At 36.7% G+C, this 22,081-nt stretch overlaps 2 protein-coding genes across 8 annotated transcripts in view; both read left to right on the top strand.

Moving 5' to 3' along the window:
* The window catches only part of LOC129372766 (C4b-binding protein-like), a 51,914-nt gene that overhangs the window by 796 nt on the left and 29,037 nt on the right, over positions 1-22,081 (top strand). Inside the window, exons 2-4 of the mRNA XM_055050266.1 lie at positions 739-924; positions 1,069-1,168; positions 4,032-4,102. Coding sequence (XP_054906241.1) covers positions 739-924; positions 1,069-1,168; positions 4,032-4,102 — 357 coding nt within the window. The remainder of the gene's footprint in view (positions 1-738; positions 925-1,068; positions 1,169-4,031; positions 4,103-22,081) is intronic.
* LOC129372762 (sushi, von Willebrand factor type A, EGF and pentraxin domain-containing protein 1-like) overlaps positions 1-22,081 on the top strand; it is an 86,863-nt gene that overhangs the window by 60,382 nt on the left and 4,400 nt on the right. For 6 of the 7 annotated variants that reach the window (XM_055050251.1, XM_055050254.1, XM_055050253.1 and 3 more), the window contains 14 exons: positions 7,212-7,311; positions 9,476-9,546; positions 9,643-9,825; positions 10,177-10,362; positions 10,510-10,692; positions 10,984-11,166; positions 11,457-11,639; positions 12,165-12,350; positions 12,503-12,602; positions 15,046-15,116; positions 15,438-15,620; positions 17,076-17,261; positions 18,765-18,806; positions 18,907-18,958. In XM_055050251.1, coding sequence (XP_054906226.1) covers positions 7,212-7,311; positions 9,476-9,546; positions 9,643-9,825; positions 10,177-10,362; positions 10,510-10,692; positions 10,984-11,166; positions 11,457-11,639; positions 12,165-12,350; positions 12,503-12,602; positions 15,046-15,116; positions 15,438-15,620; positions 17,076-17,261; positions 18,765-18,806; positions 18,907-18,958 — 1,909 coding nt within the window. Of the gene's footprint in view, positions 1-5,147; positions 5,331-5,632; positions 5,816-6,881; positions 7,068-7,211; positions 7,312-9,475; positions 9,547-9,642; positions 9,826-10,176; positions 10,363-10,509; positions 10,693-10,983; positions 11,167-11,456; positions 11,640-12,164; positions 12,351-12,502; positions 12,603-15,045; positions 15,117-15,437; positions 15,621-17,075; positions 17,262-18,764; positions 18,807-18,906; positions 18,959-22,081 lie in introns of all 7 variants that reach the window. The other variant, XM_055050252.1, reaches the window with a different exon arrangement.

Below are 22,081 nucleotides of genomic sequence, written 5' to 3'. Positions count from 1 at the left end.
ACGCAAAATACTGAATCAATTTTTTATGAGCTTACATTTAAGTCTAGCAGGGAAATGGGGGCGGTAAAGTGTGTGTGTGTGACATCATGCTGCAAGGGATTTATAAAATGAAGCCCAGGTGCAAATTCAAACTGGAAGACTCTTCTAACCCCAACCGGTGCAGCATGCTCATCACCATTGATTAATCAACGCTGGTCCAAGATGCGTCACATCCAATCACCGCCCATGTTCCAGCTGATAAGGACCATCATCCATGGTGTCTCCCGCTTCCAACAGAGCTCAACCCACCTCCACCCCTTCACCTCCACTTGCTCAGCCATTCGGCCACATCCTTCATCGCCTCCACCACCACTGTCGGGTCCCGGGGGGATAACGTTCCTCTCAGCATACGGAATGCTCATCTGAGCCCATCGGAAAGTTTGCGATAATTGATGTCCTCAGCTGGGGCCCCTGCATCAAAGACTCTAATTTGTATATCAATAAACTCTTCTACTGGTTTCCCTTTACTCCGTCTGAGTCTCTCCAGATTGAAATAACATTGCAGTTCATTTAAGAATATTTTATACTGTGTATCGTGACATAGCAAAAATATATCAGGATATTAGATTTTCCTCATATGCCCCAGTCCTACTTCAACTAACATATTTTTCAACTTATGTTGGAGAGTCATTTAAAAAAACCAGTCACAATAACAGCTTTGCTTTTATGTGTCTTTGTGTCATTTTTCTTTTCTCCTAGCTGATTGTGAAAAACCTACAAATAGAGTACGCATAGAGATCACAGCGGAATCTCTTAAAATAAAAGAATTCCCTGATGGTACTGTGATCAATTATAAGTGCATACTTGGATATAATAAAGTAAGTGGCACTGGGGAGATGACCTGCGTCAATGGGAAGTGGACCAAGCCAGACATCACCTGCAAGCGTGAGTCCTGTCTAACTTGCAATTTACATCTGATAAAAACAGTTATCTAACATGCTTTACATTGTCATCTTGGATCACGATAATATCACACTGATGACTGTTGTTCTTTTGTATTTTTATTTTTGTTGTATTTATATATTAAAGCGAGGAACTGTGGTATCCCTCCAGCACATTCACACATGGTATATGACGTCAGGCAGGGGACTCTATTTGGTGCATCGGTTTATGTAACTTGTGAAAAAGGGTATGTATGACTCCAAATATTTAAATTAGATTATGTGCTTCAATGTCATTGTTTTGTCTCAGAAAATCAAGTGTATGTCTTGACTTGCAAGAACTCGAAACAATCATGTCCGTCAGTCTGCTGGGCTCAGTTCAACTGAGGGCCAAAATTGCAACATTTGTTCCATTTTAGATGGTGTTGCTTGTTTTCACACTGTACTTTTTTAAACAATTCAAAGTAATTGAAAAACCTTTTCACCCCATTGCCTGTGGTGGTTTGCAGATCTACTGAACAAATAACATGAAAAGCTGAGAAGACATGAGTGCATCTATCTTCTTCACAAAATGTAACCAAAATCCACTTCTAAGATTTCTCTTTTGTTTTTAGAAATATATCATGAGCCATTTCTTCCTTTTGTTTTGGTTATATTTACCAATTGTGCCTTGCGCCATGGTTCCCTTCTTGCTTTTTTAATGATCACTAGTCCTCTTGCATCCACATACAAATTGTTCCAGATTTCCCTTTAATCAAACTGAGTCCTAGATTTTGAGGCAGCTCAGAGTTTGCTTTCTTGGTGTGTCTGGATGTGCATTCACACTTCTCCTATTTAAATAACAGCAATATAATTTTGAACATCAACAGCAGTTCATTTGACACAGGAATAGCGATGGAATATTTCTAATTTTGAAACAGAGTTTGCAAATGTGTTTGTTCCACCTGCGCTGACCCAACACAAAATGGCAACAGCATTGCTAAGTAGAAAACAGGAGAACAGGTACAAGTTCATTAAAATCACCACATATGGAAGTGCAGGAAACTCTGATGTGTTCATTTTTACCATAATACCAACCAACAAGGAATTGTGTAGTCTAAAAAGATGCATATTTCATGTATTTGGTTTGTACCAAGGCAAACTGTACGAGAATTTGTTTGAAAGCGGAGAACCTAAAAAAAAAAAATGTTCCAGATTTCACTTTAATCAAACTGAGACTAAGATTTTGAGGCCAATTTACTGCAAGTCAAGAGATCACCTAAAAAATTAGTCTCAGTTTGGTTGTTTGGTTCACACCAGGATTTGCATGACTGTATTCACAGCTCCATAAAAGGTCTGGACCAACAGGGGAAACAAACTTTGATCTGTTTAAACCAGACCAAATGTGTTAGGTATGAATGTGCCCGAAATCATGAGGGACACTAACATGTTCATTGCTGCAATACCAGTATTTATGTAATATGCAGCAATTAAATTTTTGTCAGGATGTGCATCTAGATATGTCCGCACATTTAAAAATAAAAACATTAGAGCCAGTAAAATTTGTACAAATATATGTCAAAATAAAATGTAACATTAACTGAGTTGAATTGAGTTATATAATGTTTATGGAGCTGTTTAAACATTGTTTTCAGATTTATGTTTTATAGAAATTTCTTGCGTTATTAGTTCAATTCAGTGCTTTTTTTATGTGTGAATATTCAGTAAAGAAAATCTGAGCTAATAACCTCATTTAAAATTAAAATATTTAATATATTAATAAAAATGACTACTTTTTTCACCGTGAGTAAAACATACCTGATGAGGGAGTATGAATGACCTTTTTGCAATGGTTGCTAAAGACAGGTGGAATAGTTTGAAGGACTTTTTTCTATCTCCAGTGCAATTTGCTGATGTTTTATGCAGTTGTTATGTGATTTAGTATTAGAAGAGTTGACATTAAAATGGTTTATAATCAATATTAATATTTCAGATAAGTCTATTAATAATTTTACCTACAATAAAAACCTTGTTGAAATCTTATTTTTCATATTTGATTAGTCGTTGTGACAGCTGGAGATAGGCACCAGCACCAATCCCGACCCCGATGGGATAAGGGTGTAAGAAAAAAAATGGATGGACAAATAATTTTCTTATTTGACTTAAGAAAATTGCAATCTACATATTAGTAATCAATTAGTAAATCTTTTCTTGGATTAATTGATAGTGCCACATCCACTACGAGGGTCTTTTTCACTCTCCTAACCTTCCATCAATCTGCTGCATGAAACAAAGCAACTTAGGAGCATGCTTTGTTCCTTCCTCCTAGTCTTTATGTAAATCTGATGCAAACATATTTGTAGTCTGAAAAATAACCCAATGGTAGAAGAAAGAAGCCTACGCTGACATTTTGTCTGCAACAAACTGTTAAAATGCAGATATTTAACCAAATTGTATTATTTTGTGTTATTAATTAGCTCTTATAGGTAATCATTTTTTCTTTTGTGAACTGCAGAATAGTTTTTTTTTTGTATGTTTGTTTGTTTTATGAGTTGTTAGACATAATCTTTCTGTGAGTCAGTTATGTATTTTGTATTGTAAATCTAATGGCAGAAACTAGAAACCTGCCTTTAGTCATTTTATTTTGCAGAAATATAAAAATTGTATCTTTATTTGCCAGTTTATTATTACTTTGCTTATGTAATTAGCTTTCTGTCGCCGCTTTCTGTCTCCACTTTGACAGTGAACAACATGTGTTATGTTTATGTCTCACTCCATTACAATGCTGCATGAGAGAAGCAAGTTAACAGAACTATCCTGATTCTTGCTCTCTATGCTCAAGGATGCAACATCAGCAGCACGGAAAGATGTGCATCCATGTTGTGCAATTTTACGTTAAAGAAAAACAAAAGTTTCTCTTTCATAAAAAAGATTATATAGCCATCGCTATTTTGAGAAGAGAAGTTTTTTTTTGCATCCCATCAGAAAACTATGATTCTGTGTGAAAAAGTAAATAGAAAATGTAAAATTAGCAGCATAATCTTTAATTATTAAATGTTATTCACCAGCTGAACTTTTCTTATGGTCAAACAGATTATATTAGTCTTTATTACTTCTTTTGACTTTATGCAGTTACGTGCTCTATGGATCGAACGTAATACTTTGCACCCACACAGGATGGTATGGAGATGGAAGATGTGTATGTAAGTATTGTTCAGTATAAATTATTCTCTCTTTTTTTTAGCTGAAGTATTTTGTGCTTGTAACAGCAACTTTCTTTTTCTTTTGCCAATTTTTCCGATGTTACTTGTTCCATACCGAGTATAGGAAATGGCACACATACTTGGACTAGTCCACCGTAAACCAGAATATCGACAAAGTATACATTTCACTGGACCCAGATACAACTTGCATGGGAGTAAAACCATTTATGTGCATATAATGGGCCAATATGATCCTGAGCCACCAAAATGCATTGGTAAGTTCTTGTGCTTTATTTCAGAACCTACAGAAAATATGTTAGCTAAGACAACATACAAACAGTTTACAAATACACTTGTGAATAAAGTAAACCATGTTTCCACTATTTGTAAATTAGCTGATTGTCTAGCCTGTCATTTCACTACAGTATAAAACTGACAATCATACATTATGAGATGGAAACCTAACAACATCATGACTAACAGTTATTTTTAGCTCTGTTCAATTATTCTCTTTTTTTCTCAACTAAAGTTTTTTTTTTTTCTTTTTCCAATTTTTCCAGCTGTTACTTGTTTCACACCGGATGAAGTGGGAAATGGCAGACATTCTTGGAATACTGATCTTGAACCAGAATATCGACAATCTATACGTTTCACATGTAACACAGGATACAACTTGGTTGGGAATGAAATCATAAGGTGTACTGAAACTGGTGAATATGATTCTCAGCCACCACGATGTGTCAGTAAGTTCGTTTGCTTTTTTTTCAGGCTTCATAGAAGATCAGTTAGCTGAGAGAAGATAGAAAAAGCTTGCAAATAACACAAATCGTCTTTCCACTACTTGTAAATTAGCTCATTGTCCAGCCTGTCATTTCACCACTGTATAAAACTGACAATGATCCATCCTGAGATGGAAACCTAACAACATCATGACTAACAGTTATTTTTTAGTTCTGTTCAGTTTAAATTATTCTCTCTTTTTTCTCAATTAAAGTATTTTGTTCCTTAAACAGCAATTTTGTTTTTCTTTTTCCAATTCTTGCAGTTGTTACTTGTCCCGAACCGACCAGAGTGGAAAATGGCAGACATTCTTGGAATCGTGTCCGTAAACCAGAATATCGAGAAACTATACGTTTCACATGTAACACAGGATACAACTTGGTTGGGAATGAAATCATTAGGTGTACTGAAACTGGTGGATATGATTATCAGCAACCACGATGTGTCCGTAAGTTCTTGTGCTTTTTTTCAGGTTTCATAGAAGATCAGTTAGCTGAGACAAGATACAAAAAGCTTCCAAATAACACAAATCTTCCTTCCACTACTTGTAAATTAGCTCATTGTCCAGCCTATCATTTCACCACAGTATAACACTGACAATGATCCATCCTGAGATGGAGACCTAACAACATCATGACTAACAGTTATTTTTTAGTTCTGTTCAGTTTAAATTGTTCTCTTTTTGCAAGAAAACTAAAGCATTTTGTACCTGAAACAGCAATTTTCTTTGTCTTTTGCCAATTTTTGCAGTTGTTACTTGTCCCAAACCGACCAGAGTGGAAAATGGCAGACATTCTTGGATAAGTGGCCATAATCCACAATATCGACAAACTATACGTTACACATGTAACACAGGATACAGCTTGGTTGGAAATGAAACCATTGAGTGTACTGAAACTGGTGGATATGATTCTGAGCCACCACAATGTATCCGTAAGTTCTTGTGCTGTTATTCAAGCTTCACAGAAGATCAGTTAGATGAGACAAGATACAAAAGCTTGCAAGTAACACAAATCGTCTTTCCACTACTTGTAAATTATCTGATTGTCTAGCCTATCATTTCACTACTGTATAAAACTGACAATGATCCATCCTGAGATGGAAACTTAACAACATCATGACTAACAGTTATTTTTTAATTTCTAATGTGATCAAAAAAGTAAAAGATGGTTTTGTTCTTTATTAGTTTTAAGTATAAACAAATTATGAACACGATAATATTTATAGCTTTAGCTGGTTTGCAATGCACATTCCCAGATGGGCCATTCACAACATATTTTTCCATAAAAGAGACACTTACTTTTGTTCTTGGAGTGAAATTGTAAAAGAGTAGAAATTAGAATCTTTTGCAATGATATTTTTAATGATGTGCCAAACCTCTCCCCGGACCCCTTCTAAAAAATATCCTGTGGTTTGTGGTTGTTTATATAATAGAGTTAAAAATCCCAACCACAATTCAAAGTATATAGAATACAAGCATAATCCAAAAATTGATTATTATTCTGCTTATATTGTAATTTGTGACAAAATCACTGAAGTAAAATGTATATTTATATTAAATTCTTTGAAAATTATTGCCCCCTCTTTCTAAAAAAGCAACACACTATAACATGATCAAAGTAATTTTAAGAACGAATGACAATACAAAGACAAAAAAAAGTGGCTGGTGAAAAAGTCGATGAAATGTTTTCTTCACCAGCCACTGTGAGCAATGGAGAACATGCTAAATTTCCTTCCCTGATTCCCAGGACGTCCAGTTAGGTTCATAGCTGGTGAAGCACTGACTTAATCAGATTTATAAATACAGACACCTTGCATGCCATTGTTTACATACAGAAACATTTGACACTTTTTTGTGTTTGAATATAAGCTTCAACTAATTTGTTTTTTAAACATATTTTTTAGAATAATTTTTAAATAACCAAATACCAGAACAACAGCGTTGCTTTTATGCGTGTGTGTTTGTGTGTGATTTTTCTTCATTTTTATTTCCTCCTAGCTGACTGTTCCAAACCTCACTATGAAGAGATAGTTCTCACTGATGAGTCGCTCCTTCAGAGTAACACTTTTCCAATTGGTACTGTGATGAAATATAAGTGCGTACTTAGACAAGATCGAATACCTATCACAGGAGTCATTACGTGTGTCAATGGGAAGTGGACCAAGCCAAATATCAACTGCAAGAGTGAGTCTTGTTTAACTTGCATTTTACATCTAACAAACAGTCATCCATCATGCCTTTCATGGTCATCTTGGCTCTTTGTAATCCTACAATAATGTCTACTTTTTTTTTTTTTTTGCTTGTTTTTGTTGTTTCTTTATATCAAAGGGAAAGACTGTGGTTTCCCAGCAGCACAACCGCACATGGTATTTGATACCAGCCAGGGTACTCTATTTGGTGCGGTGGTTACAGTAACCTGTAAAGAAGGGTATGTGTGATTCCAAGTATTTAAATTCCATTATTATCTGCTAAAATGTCATTGTGTTATCTCAGAAAATTAAGTGTATGCTTTGACTTGCATTAACTCCACTAAGGGTGTTTTCACACCTGATAGTCCAGTTGACTCAGTTCAATTGGGGACTGAAGACTGAAATTACAACATTTGTTACATTTTAGCTGGTATGGTTAACTTTCACACTGCAAGGTGTTAAACAATCCAAAGTAATTGAAAATTCCTACTCACCTACTCACCTTTGGTGGTGTGGCAGTTCCATCAAGATCTACTGAAGAAAATAACATGAAAAACTTAAAAGAAGACACGAGTGTGACTTTCTTCTTCACACAACATAAACAACCAAGCACACACACACAGCTAGGGAGAATTTAGAGAGACCAATTTACCTGAAAGTTGTTTTTGGTCTGTGGGAGGAAGCCGTAGAACCCGGTGAGAACCCATGCATGTTCATTGAGAAAATGCAAACTCCATGCAGAAAGACGCCATGCTGGGAATTGAACCCAGGACCTTCTTGCTGCAAGGCAACATTGCTGCCAACTGCTCCACTGTGCAGCCCCAATGAAAATCCCTTTAAAAAAAAATTACATATCCAGCATTATTTTTGTTTGTTATTGTGCTTGTATTGTTCTGTGGGAGCAGTAATGAGAAAATGGAAGACATTCAAGACTACTGATAATACCGCTTGATTAGGGATCCAAGAAGGATCTCACTCCATGCATCAAAAATTCCAGATGGAAAATGATAAATGGGCTGAACATATACAGATTTCCAATCATTTTGACCACTTAAAGCGCTTTACATTAGAGTTACATTCACCCATTTGCATTCATAAATGCTCACACATTTGTAAACCGATACACAGACTGGAAAGCAATTTGTCAGTTATGTGCCTTGCCCAGGAACACACCAACATGTGGCAAGAGGAAGCTGGAATTAAACCTACCACCTTCCAATCACAAGATGACTGCTCTACCTCCAGATTCACCCTGAACAAAACGGAGGGGGGGGGGGCAGAAAAACCTGCAGAATGATGGGAATATGTTGCATACACCGAGAAAACAACTTTTTTTGTCATATTTGATTGATTGTTGTGACAGCTGGAGATAGGCACCAGTACCCTTCCCGACCCCGATGGGATAAGGGTGTAAGAAAAAAAATGGATAGATGGACGGATTAATTGTGGTATTATTTATTTAAGAAAATTGCAATCCATATATCAGTAATCAATTAGTAACTCTTTTCTTGGATCTTTTTCACTCTCCTAACCTTCCATCTGTCTGCTGCATGAAAAAAAGCAAAATGCTTTGTTCCTTCCTCTCAGTCTTCATGTAAAACTGATGCAAACATATTTTTAGTCTGAACAATGACCTAATGGCAGAAGATAGAAGCCTATGTTGACATTTTGTCTGAAACACACTGTTAAAATGCAGATATTTAACCAAATTGTTCTATTATGTGTTATTAATTATTTCTTATAGGTAACCCTTTAATCTTTTGTGAACTGCAGAAGAGTTTTTTTTTCTTTGTATGATTTATGAGAAGTTAGACATAATTTTTCTTGAGTCAGTTATGTATTTCGTAATGGTTGTTAAACTAATGGCAAAAACTAAAAAGCTGCCTTTAATTATTTTATTTTTCAGATATCTATAAAAAAATATTCTTTATTTGCCAGTTTATTATTATTTTTGTTTAGTAATTAGCTTTTTTCCTTCACTTTATGACATTCAGCAACATGTGTTATGTTTATGTCTCACTCCATTACAATGCTGCATGAGAGAAGCAAATTAACAGAACTATCCTGATTCTTTCTATCTATGTAAAATGGTGCAACAAAGGCAGTATGTAGAGATGTGCATCTATTCTGTGCAATTTTACTTTAAAGCAAAACAAAAGTTTGTCTTTCATAAAAAAGATGATATAGCCATCGCTATTTTGAGAAGGAATATAGCCTGCTATCTCCTTAAAGGTTGTTTTTTTTGCATCCCATCAGCAAACTATGACTCTGTGTGAAAGAGTAAATAGAAAACGTAAAATTAGTAGCATGATCTTTAATTATAAAATATTATTCATCAGCTGAACTATTCTGATTGTCAAATAGATACTAACAGTCTCTATGACTTCTTATGTTTTTATGCAGTTACCGGCTCATTGGATCGAGTTTCAAACATTGCCGTCTCTCAGGATGGCATGGTACTGCAATTTGTGAAGGTAAATGTTGTTCAGTTTAAATTCTTCTCTTTTTTTCAGCTAAAGTATTTTGTACCTGAAACAGCAATTTTCTTTTTCTTTTGCCAATTTTTCCAGCTGTTACTTGTTCCCAACCGATCCAAGTGGAAAATGGAAAACATTCTTGGAATAGTGTCCGTGAACCAGAATATCAACAAACTATACGTTTCACATGTAACGCAGGATACACCTTGTTTGGGAATGAAACCATTAGATGTACTAAAACTGCTCAATTTGATTCTGAGCCACCACGATGCATTGGTAAGTTCTTGTGCTGAGAAAAAAGTCAATGAAATGTTTTCTTCACCAGCCACTCTGAGCAATGGAGAACATGCTAAATTTCCTTCCCTGATTCCCAGGATGTACAGTTAGGTTCATAGCTGGTGAGGCACTGACTTAATCAGATTTATAAATGCAGACACCTTGCATGCCATTGTTTACTTACAGAAACATTTGACACTTTTTTTTGTGTCCAAATATAAGCTTCAACTAATTTGTTTCTTAAACATATTTTTTAGAATAATTTTTAAATAACCAAATAACACAATCATAACTTTGCTTTTATGTGTATGTGTTTGTGTGTGATTTTTCTTCATTTTTATTTTCTCCTAGCTGACTGTCCCAAACCTCAACATGTACAGAACACAGTTCTCTCTGCTGAGTCCCTCCTAAAAAGGCTTTTTCCAAGTGGTACTGTGATCAAATATCAGTGCATAATTGGATATAATAAAATAAGTGGCACTGGGATCATTAGATGTGTCAATGGGAAGTGGACCAAGCCAGATATCATCTGCAAACGTGAGTCTTGTTTAACTTGCATTTTACATCTAACAAACAGACTGCAAATTGTGAAGGTAAATGTTCAGTTTAAATTCTCTTTTTTTTCAACTAAAGTATTTTGTACCTGAAACAGCAATTTTCCTTGTCTTTTGCCAATTTTTGCAGTTGTCACTTGTCCCAAACCGACCAGAGTGGAAAATGGCAGACATTCTTGGAATAATGATCTTGAACCAGAATATCGACAAATTATACGTTTCACATGTAACACAGGATACAACTTGGTTGGGAATGAAACCATTAGGTGTACTGAAACTGGTGAATATGATTCTCAGCCACCACGATGTGTCCGTAAGTTCTTGTGCTGTTTTTCAGGCTTCATAGAAGATCAGTTAGCTGAGACAAGATACAAAAAGCTTCCAAATAACACAGATCGTCTTTCCACTACTTGTAAATTAGCTCATTGTCATTTCATCACAGTATAAAACTGACAATGATCCATCCTGAGATGGAAACCTAACAACATCATGAGTAACAGTTATTTTTAGCTCTGTTCAGTTTAAATTATACTCTTTTTTTTTTCAACTAAAATATTTTGTACCTGAAACAGCAATTTTTATTTTCTTTTGCCAATTTTTGCAGTTGTCACTTGTCCCAAACCGACCAGAGTGGAAAATGGCAGACATTCTTGGAATAATGATCTTGAACCAGAATATCGACAAATTATACGTTTCACATGTAACACAGGATACAACTTGGTTGGGAATGAAACCATTAGGTGTACTGAAACTGGTGAATATGATTCTCAGCCACCACGATGTGTCCGTAAGTTCTTGTGCTGTTTTTCAGGCTTCATAGAAGATCAGTTAGCTGAGACAAGATACAAAAAGCTTCCAAATAACACAGATCGTCTTTCCACTACTTGTAAATTAGCTCATTGTCATTTCATCACAGTATAAAACTGACAATGATCCATCCTGAGATGGAAACCTAACAACATCATGAGTAACAGTTATTTTTAGCTCTGTTCAGTTTAAATTATACTCTTTTTTTTTCAACTAAAATATTTTGTACCTGAAACAGCAATTTTTATTTTCTTTTGCCAATTTTTGCAGTTGTTACTTGTCCCAAACCGACCAGAGTGGAAAATGGCAGACATTCTTGGAATAATGTCCGTAAACCAGAATATCGACAAACTATACGTTTCACATGTAACACAGGATACAACTTGGTTGGGAATGAAACCGTTAGGTGTACTGAAACTGGTGGATATGATTCTCAGCCACCACGATGTGTCGGTAAGTTCTTGTGTTGTTTTTTAGGCTTCATAAGATAAGATAGCTGAGATAAGATACAAAAAGCTTCCAAATAACACAAATCGTCTTTCCACTACTTGCAAATTAAATGATTGTCCAGTCTATCATTTCACCACAGTATAAAACTGACAATGATCCATCCTATGATGGAAACCTAACAATATCATGACTAACAGTTATTTTTTGATTTATCTCATAGGTTTTTGTCAAATGTCATTAAATTTCTAACATGATCAAAAAAGTAAAATATGCTTTTTTTCTGTATTGTTTTTTTTTTTTTGAATGGGGACAAGTGTTAAGTATAAACAAATTATGAACACTATAACATTTATAGCTTTAGCTGGTTTGCAATGCATGTTCCCAGATGAGCCATTCACAACATATTTTTCCATAAAAGAGACACTTACGATTTGTGTTATTTGCAAGCTTTTTTATACACACATAATAGCTTTGCTTTTATGTGTGCAAGCTTGTGTGTGATTTTTCTTTATTTTTATTTCCTCCTAGCTGACTGTCCCAAACCTCAACATGTACAGAACACAGTTCTCTCTGCTGAGACCCTCCGAAAAAGGATTTTTCCAAGTGGTACTGTGATCAAATATGAATGCATGAAGGGGTGTGATCAAATAGGTGGCACTGGAATCACTAGATGTGTCAATGGGAAGTGGACCAAGCCAGATATCAACTGCAAGCGTGAGTCTTGTTTAACTTGCATTTTACATCTTACAAACAGTCATCCATCATGCCTTTCATGGTCATCTTGGCTCTTTGTAATCCTACAATAATGTCTACTTTTTTTTTGGGGGGGGGGGTTGTTTTGTTTTTGTTGTTTCTTTATATCAAAGGGATAGACTGTGGTGTCCCAGAAACAAAACCGCACATGTCATTTGAAACCGAAGAGGGTACTATAATTGGTGCAATGGCTACAGTAATCTGTGAAGACGGGTATGTGTGATTCCAAGTATTCAAATTCCATTATTATCTGCTAAAATGTCATTGTGTTATCTCAGAAAATTAAGTGTATGCTTTGACTTGCATTAACTCCACTAAGGGTGTTTTCACACCTGCTAGTCCAGTCGACTCAGTTCAATTGGGGACTGAAGACTGAAATTACAACATTTGTTACATTTTAGCTGGTATGGTTCACTTTCACACTGCAAGGTGTTAAACAATCTAAAGTAATTGAAAAATCCACTAGACCACCAGGTACTCAGATCCTGCAGAGTCAAACGTTCCCCTGCTTAAGAAAGTACATATCCTGGCCCATCTGAAGATTACTACAGAGCATTTGGATGTTCCACAACAGCATCGGGAGAATGTCACATGGTCAGATGAAACCAAAGTAGAACAGTTTGGTATAAACTTGAGTTGTGTTTGGAGGAGAGTGAATGCTGAGTTGCATCCAAAGAACACTATACCTGCTGTGAAGCATGGGGATGGCAACGTCATGCTTTGAAGCTGTTTCTCTGCAACTGGACAAGGATGACTGATCTTTGTATATGAAAGAATGAATGGGACCCTGTATCATGAGATTTTGTTTGCAAAACTTCTTCCATCAACAAGGGCATTGAAGATGAAACATAGGCTGATCTTTCAGCATGACAATGATCCCAAACACATGGCCAGGGAAACAAAGGGGTAGCTTCGTAAGAAGCATTTCTATCTGCAGATCTCAACCTCATAGCAAACCATTGAAGGGAGTTGAAAGTCTGTGTTGCCCAGCGAGAGCCCCAAAACATTCCTGCTCTAGAGGAGATATGCATGAAAGAATGGGCCAATATATCAGCAACAGTGTGTGAAAACTCCCTTACAACATTGCTATAAAGATTTTAAATAACCAACACATTATGACCTGATTTAAGTCATTTTAAACTATTTCTGAGGCTTTTAAACTGTAATACTCCATGAGAGACAATTACATCCAATGTAGAAAAAATGGAATGTGATGTAGGTTCTCTGAAATAGCTCAGCGATGATGTTGCACACAGGGAGAAAAAGTTGCTGGTGAAATGTTTGTGTGGATTAGTAAAATTTGAGATTAAATAGAAAATTGATAGAGTTGAACTGAGTAATGAGCTGTTTATAAATTTCTTCACAGCAGCGTTTTATACAAATTTCTTGCTTCTTGATTTCAGTTCAGTTGTTTTTATATGTGAATGTTCAGTAAAAATAAATCTGAGATAATCAACTGAGTTACATTCCTGATATTTAAGACATAAAATGACTACTTTCTTCACACTTAATGGAGCATACCTTGTGTAAGAGTGGTAACTTCACTGTTTCTCAAGGGTGCTAAAGGTAGGTGAACTCAGCTGAGGAACTATTATTTTATCTCCAGTGCCATTCTACCAGTTGTTATATAATTTCTTGTTATAAGAGCTGAGGTTAGTTTGTAATTATTTATACTCCATGTAAGTCTATCAATATTAATACAATAATATTTAAAAACTTATGTTTCATGTGTTGTTATTATTTCGACTACAGTATTTTATTTCAGAAAATTCCGATCCACACATCAATAATCGTATAGTAACTCTTTTCTTGTATTGATTGATGCTGCCACAGCCACCACTGAGAGGTTTTTCACTCTCCTTCCATCTAACTGCTGCATGAGAAAAGCAACTTATTTATGTTGTCCCCCCTATTTTCATATAATGCTGATCAAAACAAAGGAATCTTGTGCTCTTTTTTTTGGCTGAAAACTTGTTAAAACGCTGATATTACCTCAAATTTTCCTATTTTGTGTTATTAATTAGCACTTATGGGTAATCCTTTATTCTTTTGCAGCGTTTCCCCCAGTGTATTATAAGCTGTGCGGCCTGCCAGGCTTTACTTTTACTCATTTTAATTGTATTTTTTTGATTTGTTGCTTGTAAGACTATTGCTGTTGGTGTAAATAGCATTTCACTGGTGATATCTTCCTGTAACATTTCATATTTTAAAATTTTCTGTCAGCTTAACATCCTCTGACACAAAAACACGATGGACCGCCTGGGTGCCCCTACCACTGGGCTCTGACGTTTTCTGGTGGAAACCCTGCTTTGTCAACTGCAGAAGTGTTTTTTTATTAGTTTTTTCCTCCCCTTTATGACATTAAGCAACATGCTATAAGTAGGTGTGTGTATGTGCTGTACAATTATTCTTTAAAACAGAAACCTTACTCTTTTATAAAATTTATATAGCCAGTGTTAGTTTTGGAAGAAATATAGCCTACATCCTCCTGAAAAGACGGGGCGTTTGGATCCTGTCAGCAAACTACGACTCCAAAAGTGTAAATAGAAAATTTACCATAATCTTTAATTATTAAATCTGACTCGTGAACTAAACTTTTTTATTCATGGCTCAACAGATTGTATCAGTCTTTATGACTTCCTTTGTCTTTATGCAGCTACCGGGTCAGTGGAGCGAGCTTCAAACAGTGCATGGACGAAGGATGGTTTGGAATCGCAGACTGTATCTGTAAGTGTTGATCAGTTTGAAATATTCTCTCTTTTCTCAACACAGTTTACTGAAGCACTTTGTGCCTGAAATGGAAGGATGGAGGTAAATTGCTTCATCTAAAATTATGTACTGTTTTGGTTTTCATTCATTTGAAGTTTTGCTAATTTTATTATTATTATTTTTGCTAAACGTAATTTTATTTGAATTTTTTTATCTGCCTGCGATGTTGTTTTTATTGTGAAGCACTTTGTTCTGCTGAGGCTGTTAAAAATGAGCAATAAAAATAAACTTTGAATTTGATTGAAACAGCAATGTTTTTTCTTTTGCCAATTTTTCCAGCTCTTACTTGTTCCAAACCGATCAAAGTGGAAAATGGCAAACATTCTTGGAATAGTGACCGTGAACCAAAATATGAACAAACTATACATTTCACATGTGACGCAGGATACACCTTGTTTGGGAATGAAACCATTACGTGTACTGAAAGTGCTGAATATGATTCTGAGCCACCACGATGTGTCCGTAAGTTCTTGTGCTTATTTTCAGGCTTGATAGAAGATCAGTTAGCTGAGACAAAATACAAACAGCTTGCAAACACATTTGTGAATAACACAAATCATCTCTCCACTACTTGTAAATTAGCTCATTGTCCCACCTATCATTTCACCACTCTATAAAACTAACAATAATCCATCCTGAGATGAAACCCTTACTGCAACATGGCTAATGGTTAATTGTTATTAATTTTACAGGTTTTTGAACAAGTGTCGTCAGAATTCTAACATGATCAAAAAAGCAAACCATAGCATGAGTTGAAATGCAAATTCTGTCTTTACCGTTTATTTGAATGGGAATAAGTGTTAAGAATAAACAAATTATGAGTGATAGAATATTTACAGCCCTAGCTCGTTCATAATGCACGTTCCCAGATGGGCCTTTACCTACATATTCTTCCGTAAATGAAACAAACTTACTCTTGTTCTTGCAGTGAAATTGTAAAAGAAGATACATTAAAATGTCTTGTTACAATATTTTCAATAATGTGCCTCAGTAATATAATAGTCCTGGGAGTTGTGGTTTTATATATGAAAGTCAACTACAAAGCTCAACCACAAATCAATGTATGTACAATAAAAGCACAAATCTCATCATAGTTTATTATTGTGTTTATATTATACTTTGTGACACATTCATTAGAGGATAATAATATACACTGTATTTCCAGCCTTTTGTAGATTTCACACCGAACTAATAAGAAACATCAAATATACTTTGAGACTCCCAGACAACATGTCTATGAAGAACTAAAAAAGCAACATATTATGACTTGTTCTTAGTTATTTTATGATGAGATGACAACATCTCTGATATTTATCAATCTGGAAAAATTTGTCAAGCTATTTCTGAAGCTTTTAGGTTCCTGATAAGCACAATGAGAGCCACTTAGCATGGAATGTGGTAAGAAAACAGTGGCTTGTGAAATGTTTGTGTCGACAATGAAAAGTTTTCTTTACTAGCCCATGTGGCCAGTTAAAAAAAAAAAAAAAATCCATCCCTGATTCTTCAGAAATGAATCCTCAGAGAGGGTTCATAGAAATGCTGGTAAAGATCAACCTGCTCTGTAATCATACAAGGAGTTGAAATGCAGCCATACAATTTGAGTGAAAGATGGTGTATGCAGAACAATCCCTACAAATATTTGTAGGTCCTCAAGCAGGTTCAAATTGTCAACAATAATCCTAGCTTTAGAGAGAATTAAAAGTAGAGGAGTGATCACAAAGGGAAGGAAATGTTGACAACATGATCTGAAGTTATTTAGTTGAAAAAAATTAATAACATTGAAAATCTACGATTACTATATAAGTCTTCATGGGGCCTTGGTGGTCTTGTTAGTAGGCTGCAGCATCAATGTTGGGTAATGGCAGATGAAATGCTGATCAACTACAAGGCTCATGCAAGATTTATATTTCCTTCTAGGTAATTGCCCCACACCTAAGAGTGTGGAGAACATGGTTCTCACGAATGAATCCCTCCTAAGAGAGGATTTCCCAGATGGTACCAAAGTCACCTATGAGTGCGCCAATGGATTTGAAAAAGAAAGTGGCTCTGAGATCATAACCTGCATTGATGGGACTTGGACTGAGCCAGATCTAATCTGCAAGAGTGAGTCCTTGAATATGAAAGTTATTTTACCCTAACCTGTTAATCATTTGTCAAATGTGCCTTGCTAACATATTTTAGAGGAGATAAGTTTTTCATAAAAGGTTGCAAGATAGGTAATTACTAAGAACTAAACCTAAAAACAAATGGATGGTGGATGGATGACAGTTATAGATAAAGTGTGTTGTTCATGCCAAATTAAAATTAGCTTCACGTTGCATATTTAGAATATGTCAAAATGCAGCTGAATCCTTTGTGACAGAATAGACCAAAGAAGGCAAAATTACAACAAAAAGTATTTCATTTACTCCTGCAACAAAACAACTTATAGAATACGTAACAAGAGTATTTTTCAATAGATTTACATTTTTATTTTACTTTGTGTCACATTCACTGGAGGACAATATATATTTACATAAAGTTCAACGAAAAATAAATTGTCCCCTTTTAAGATTTCCTGACCACATCTATATATTGAGTCGGGTCGTGGGGGTAGCAGCCTCACTAGGGAGTTTTGGGGTATTTTGAGGAAACATGTATTATTTCCAAATTAGGAAATAAACAAGAGTTATGCTAACTTTGTTATTTAAAGTCTACAAAATATCATCTGATGAAACTATTATTACAACCAGTGCATCAGCATCCACCTTATTAAAAAGTATCAAAAGTTAAAACTTCTACATTGATCACCGGTCTGGAGACGACCTTGGTGAGTCACTGCATTACGAAAGAATCGCAGAAGTAACATGGCATGTTTGGAGAATCATAAGTGGATGTGTCTTGACCTAAGCAGGAGTAATTTTTCATTTTTCCAAAGAATTGTGCATATTGAACTATGTTGATGTTTTCCTTACTAATACTTAATTGGATCTTTGCTGTAATTTTGTAAATCCATTTTCTACACTGTTTTGTACTTGCAGACAAGAGTAAAATCTGGGTTTGGTTTTAATATTATTTTAATATTGCAGAAAATACATCTCTTTTAAACCCATTGTTGATAGCTGTGGCAGGTGAAATGAAGTAAATAAAGTTGGAAAGCAAAATTTTAATCAAAAATTTGTCACTCCACCAGTTTTTTTTTTTTTTTTTTTTTTTATCACAATCAAGTGAATTTTCTGTGTAGCTCAGCAGTAAATAAATTATAGATTTCTCAGACAATGCAGAAGTTGAAAACTTCTACATTGATCACTGCTCTGGAGACGACCTTGGTGAGTCACTGCATTACGAAAGAATCACACAAGTAACGTGGCATGTTTGTAATTGTAAGTTATAAGGATTTTTCATTAGTTTTCCGAAGAACTGTGCATATTTAACTATGTTGATATTTTCCTTAAAAATACTTAATTGGATCTTTGCTGTCATTTTGTAAATCCATTGACTACACTGTTTTGTACTTGCAGACTAGAGTATTTTGAGATCTAAAGAAAAGAGCAACATTTTTAGTTTTGCTCTTATCTAAAGAGCAAATCTCTTGGGTTTGGTTTTAATATTATTTTATCTTTGCAGAAATTGAACCTCCTTTAAACCTACTGTTGATAGGCGTGGCAGGTAACATGAATGAAAGTGCCTCTTTGAAATTAATATTATCATTTTCTGTGACTGAAATGCAAAATTATCAAATATCTATTTTCTTTCATTTCCTTCACAGTTGGCTGTTCACTTGCACTTCTTTTCTGCATCTTTTGGGTTTGGAGGCGATGGTGAGATATTATATTTTAAACTTACAAGTAACTGGATATCTTTAGATACAGCTCTGAAAAAAAGTAAGAAACCAGTGAACTGAACCCCACTGAAAACCTCATTATTATTCCACCAAATATTGATTTATGAAGTTTTTCTGTGTTAAAACATAAGTATTGTTGTTTCTAAATGAATATGAACTTGATTTATTGACATTATTTGAGGTCTGAATGCGCTGCATTTCTTCTTCTTGTGTGAGGAGGACGTGACTGGAAGAGCGGTGGAAGAGAAAGTGCGAGAGCGAGTGGTTTTCTTTATCTTTTGGCTTTTTATTACTGATTCTTAACTGGGTGATTTGTTTTACTTGTTTAATTGTTGGTTTGTGTTAAGTTTGGTCACGATTTAAGGTGTTTTTTGGGGGCATTGGGTGTGGCCGCGAGGCAGACGTCTTCAGACGCCATGGTGGTTGGTGTTGGGAGTGGTTGGTCCTCCGCGCTGACGCGGAGGAACGGCGTCAAGGTGGGCGCCGGTTCCCCGTGCAGCGTGGAGGAAGTTTGTTTGGTGGTGGGTAAAGACATTGGGTATAAGGCAATAACATCGTTGGCTAGGATGAAGGGGGCTGTGGTTTTATTTGGGGAGAAGGTGGAACAGGCGCAACACTTGGTGGAGGTGGGTGTTTCTGTAAATGGTTTGTTTTTGCACGTTTGACCTTTAACGCTACCGGCAACAAAGATCATCTAACGTCCCTCCGTTTATCAGCGACAAGTTCTTAATTAAAGAACTATGACGCCACGGAAAGGTCGTGTCACCAATTAGAAAGGTGCTATCTGGGTGCAAGTCACCGTTACTAAAACACGTAGTGTCACATCGCAGGCGGTTGTTTATGGTTCTAAATAAGAGGGATGAGGAATTAGATTTATGTTTTCACGTTAAAATCGAGGGGTTTGATTACATGTTGTTTGCCACTTCGGCAAACATGAAATGCTTTGGGTGCGGTCAGGAAGGCCACATCATAAAAATGTGTCCAGGCAGGAGCGGGCGGACCGGCCCCCCCAGCCCCGGCAGAGCAGCAGCCCGCTGCTGCCGAACAGACAGGGCAGCCACCGGGAGAGGCTGGGGAGGCGGCGGAATCCACCGCTGCGTCTCCTTCTGCGGTAGCGGTAGGTGAGACCGTGGCTGTTGGAGTAGTGGCTCCAGTGGTGGTGAAAGGAGATGTTTCTGGGCCTGATGAGAGTAGTGGAACGTTTGGAATCAAGGAAGGTGAGGACAGGACGGAGAGCAAGAATTTGCGGAAGGATGGTGCGCAGGGTGGGGAAGAAGAGGCAGCGCAGGAAAGTGGTGAGCGGGGAGAACAGGAAGGGAAGCAGGCAGGTAGAGCTCAGGAAGAGCTGAGAGAGATGCAGGTAGAGGAACAAGGTGACTGGACGTCCAGAGCGGAAATGGTAGAGGGGGATGCGGTGGGAAGAGAGACAGGGGAGGCAGACGATGAGAGGGAGTGGGCGCTTGCTACCCCGACAACTAGAAGGAGCAAGAGGAAGAACGTGATTGCCGCTGCACAAGTTAGCAAGCAAGCCTGTAAATTAGCTGCAACTAGAAAGGAACTGTCAGATAGCAGTGACGCTGAGAGCTGGATCTCAGACACAAGTGACGTCACAGTTTGCCAGTTGAGCACGAAAGAACCCAGATATCCCGCTGAGTCGGTCCGCACTTTTTTATGTCAAACGAAAGGTTTAAAAGGTGTAAAAATCGAGAGTTATTTTCCAAACTTGAGAATGTTTTATTTTTCTGCCCGCTATTGTATAAAAAATAAGGAGCTGTCCGGTTTCTCAGACACGGAAGTGTTTAGATTGAAAAAGATAATGTCTAAAGTCCGAAAACAATTTTAGTCTTTATGATGACTGGTCAGATCGTGTTTGTTTATATAACTTTGTGGGGGTTTTTCTCCTACAGCCTTTTCCTCAGAATGGATTCCTTTAGGATGGCATCTTTGAATCTTAATGGGGCAAGGGAGGCAGAGAAACAAGCTTTAATTTATCAGATGATGAACCAGAAAAAGATCGACGTGCTTTATTTACAAGAAACACACAGTGAATGTGGAATGGACGCAGATTGGGGTAGAGAGTGGAGAGGAGAGGTGATTTTGAGTCACAGCACTTCACGAAGTGCGGGAGTAGGCTTCCTTTTCTCCAGAGCTTTCACCCCAAACTCCACAGAAATCGTACATGTTATTCAGGGGAGGTGTCTGCTGGTGAAAGCCAAGTTTGATCTTTTTACTCTAATTTTTATGAATGTGTGTGCTCCCATCGTCAATACGGAAAAAAAGCGCTTTTTTGAGGAAATTGAGGGAAGGTTGGGAGCTTATGGGTCGGAAGATTATATTTTTATAGGGGGAGATTTTAATTGCACTTAAAATGATGTTTTAGACCGAAACCATGCAGAACCGCATCCAATAGCCCAACACGCTTTGCGACAGCTGGTCTCTTCTCACGGCCTGGTGGATGTATGGAGGAGGAGCAATGCAGGCTCCAGGCAGTACACCTGGTCTCACACCACAGAAAATAAGATCTCTTTAGCTCGACTTGATCAATTTTACTGTTTTAAACACCATTTTAATGTCTTTAGAATGTGCCAGAAAGTACCTGTTGGTTTCACAGACCATTCACTGTTGCTAGGCAATGTGTTCGTTAGGAATATTTTGCCTAAAAGTGCATACTGGCATTTTAATTCGGTCTTAACCCATGACCTTAGTTTTAAGGAGGTTTTAAGCTATTTTTGGATTGGTTTTAGGCGAACAAAATCTGATTTTACCTGTCTGAAACAGTGGTGGGATCATGGTAAGGTTCAGATAAAACTGCTGAGCCAACAACACACTGTCAATGCCACTTCTCACATCACCGGATCAATTAGAGATCTAGAGATGAAGATTGTGGAGTTAGAACGTCTTAGTGCCTCCACTGGAAATCTAGAGCATATTGCAGCTCTTAAATCTAAAAGGCTGGATTTAGCCAACCTGTTGGAGAACAAGTTTCAGGGTTCTTTGGTTAGATCCCGGTTTCAGAACATCGCAGAGATGGATGCTCCATCTAGCTTTTTTTTCGGCTTGGAGAGGAAACACGGGCAGAGGAAGCAGATACATTGGTTGA

This window comes from Poeciliopsis prolifica, unplaced genomic scaffold (genome assembly GCF_027474105.1).
Source record: "Poeciliopsis prolifica strain line A6 unplaced genomic scaffold, Auburn_PproV2 SCAFFOLD030, whole genome shotgun sequence".
Taxonomy (NCBI): domain Eukaryota; kingdom Metazoa; phylum Chordata; class Actinopteri; order Cyprinodontiformes; family Poeciliidae; genus Poeciliopsis; species Poeciliopsis prolifica.
This window is presented reverse-complemented; position numbering and strand designations above follow the sequence as displayed.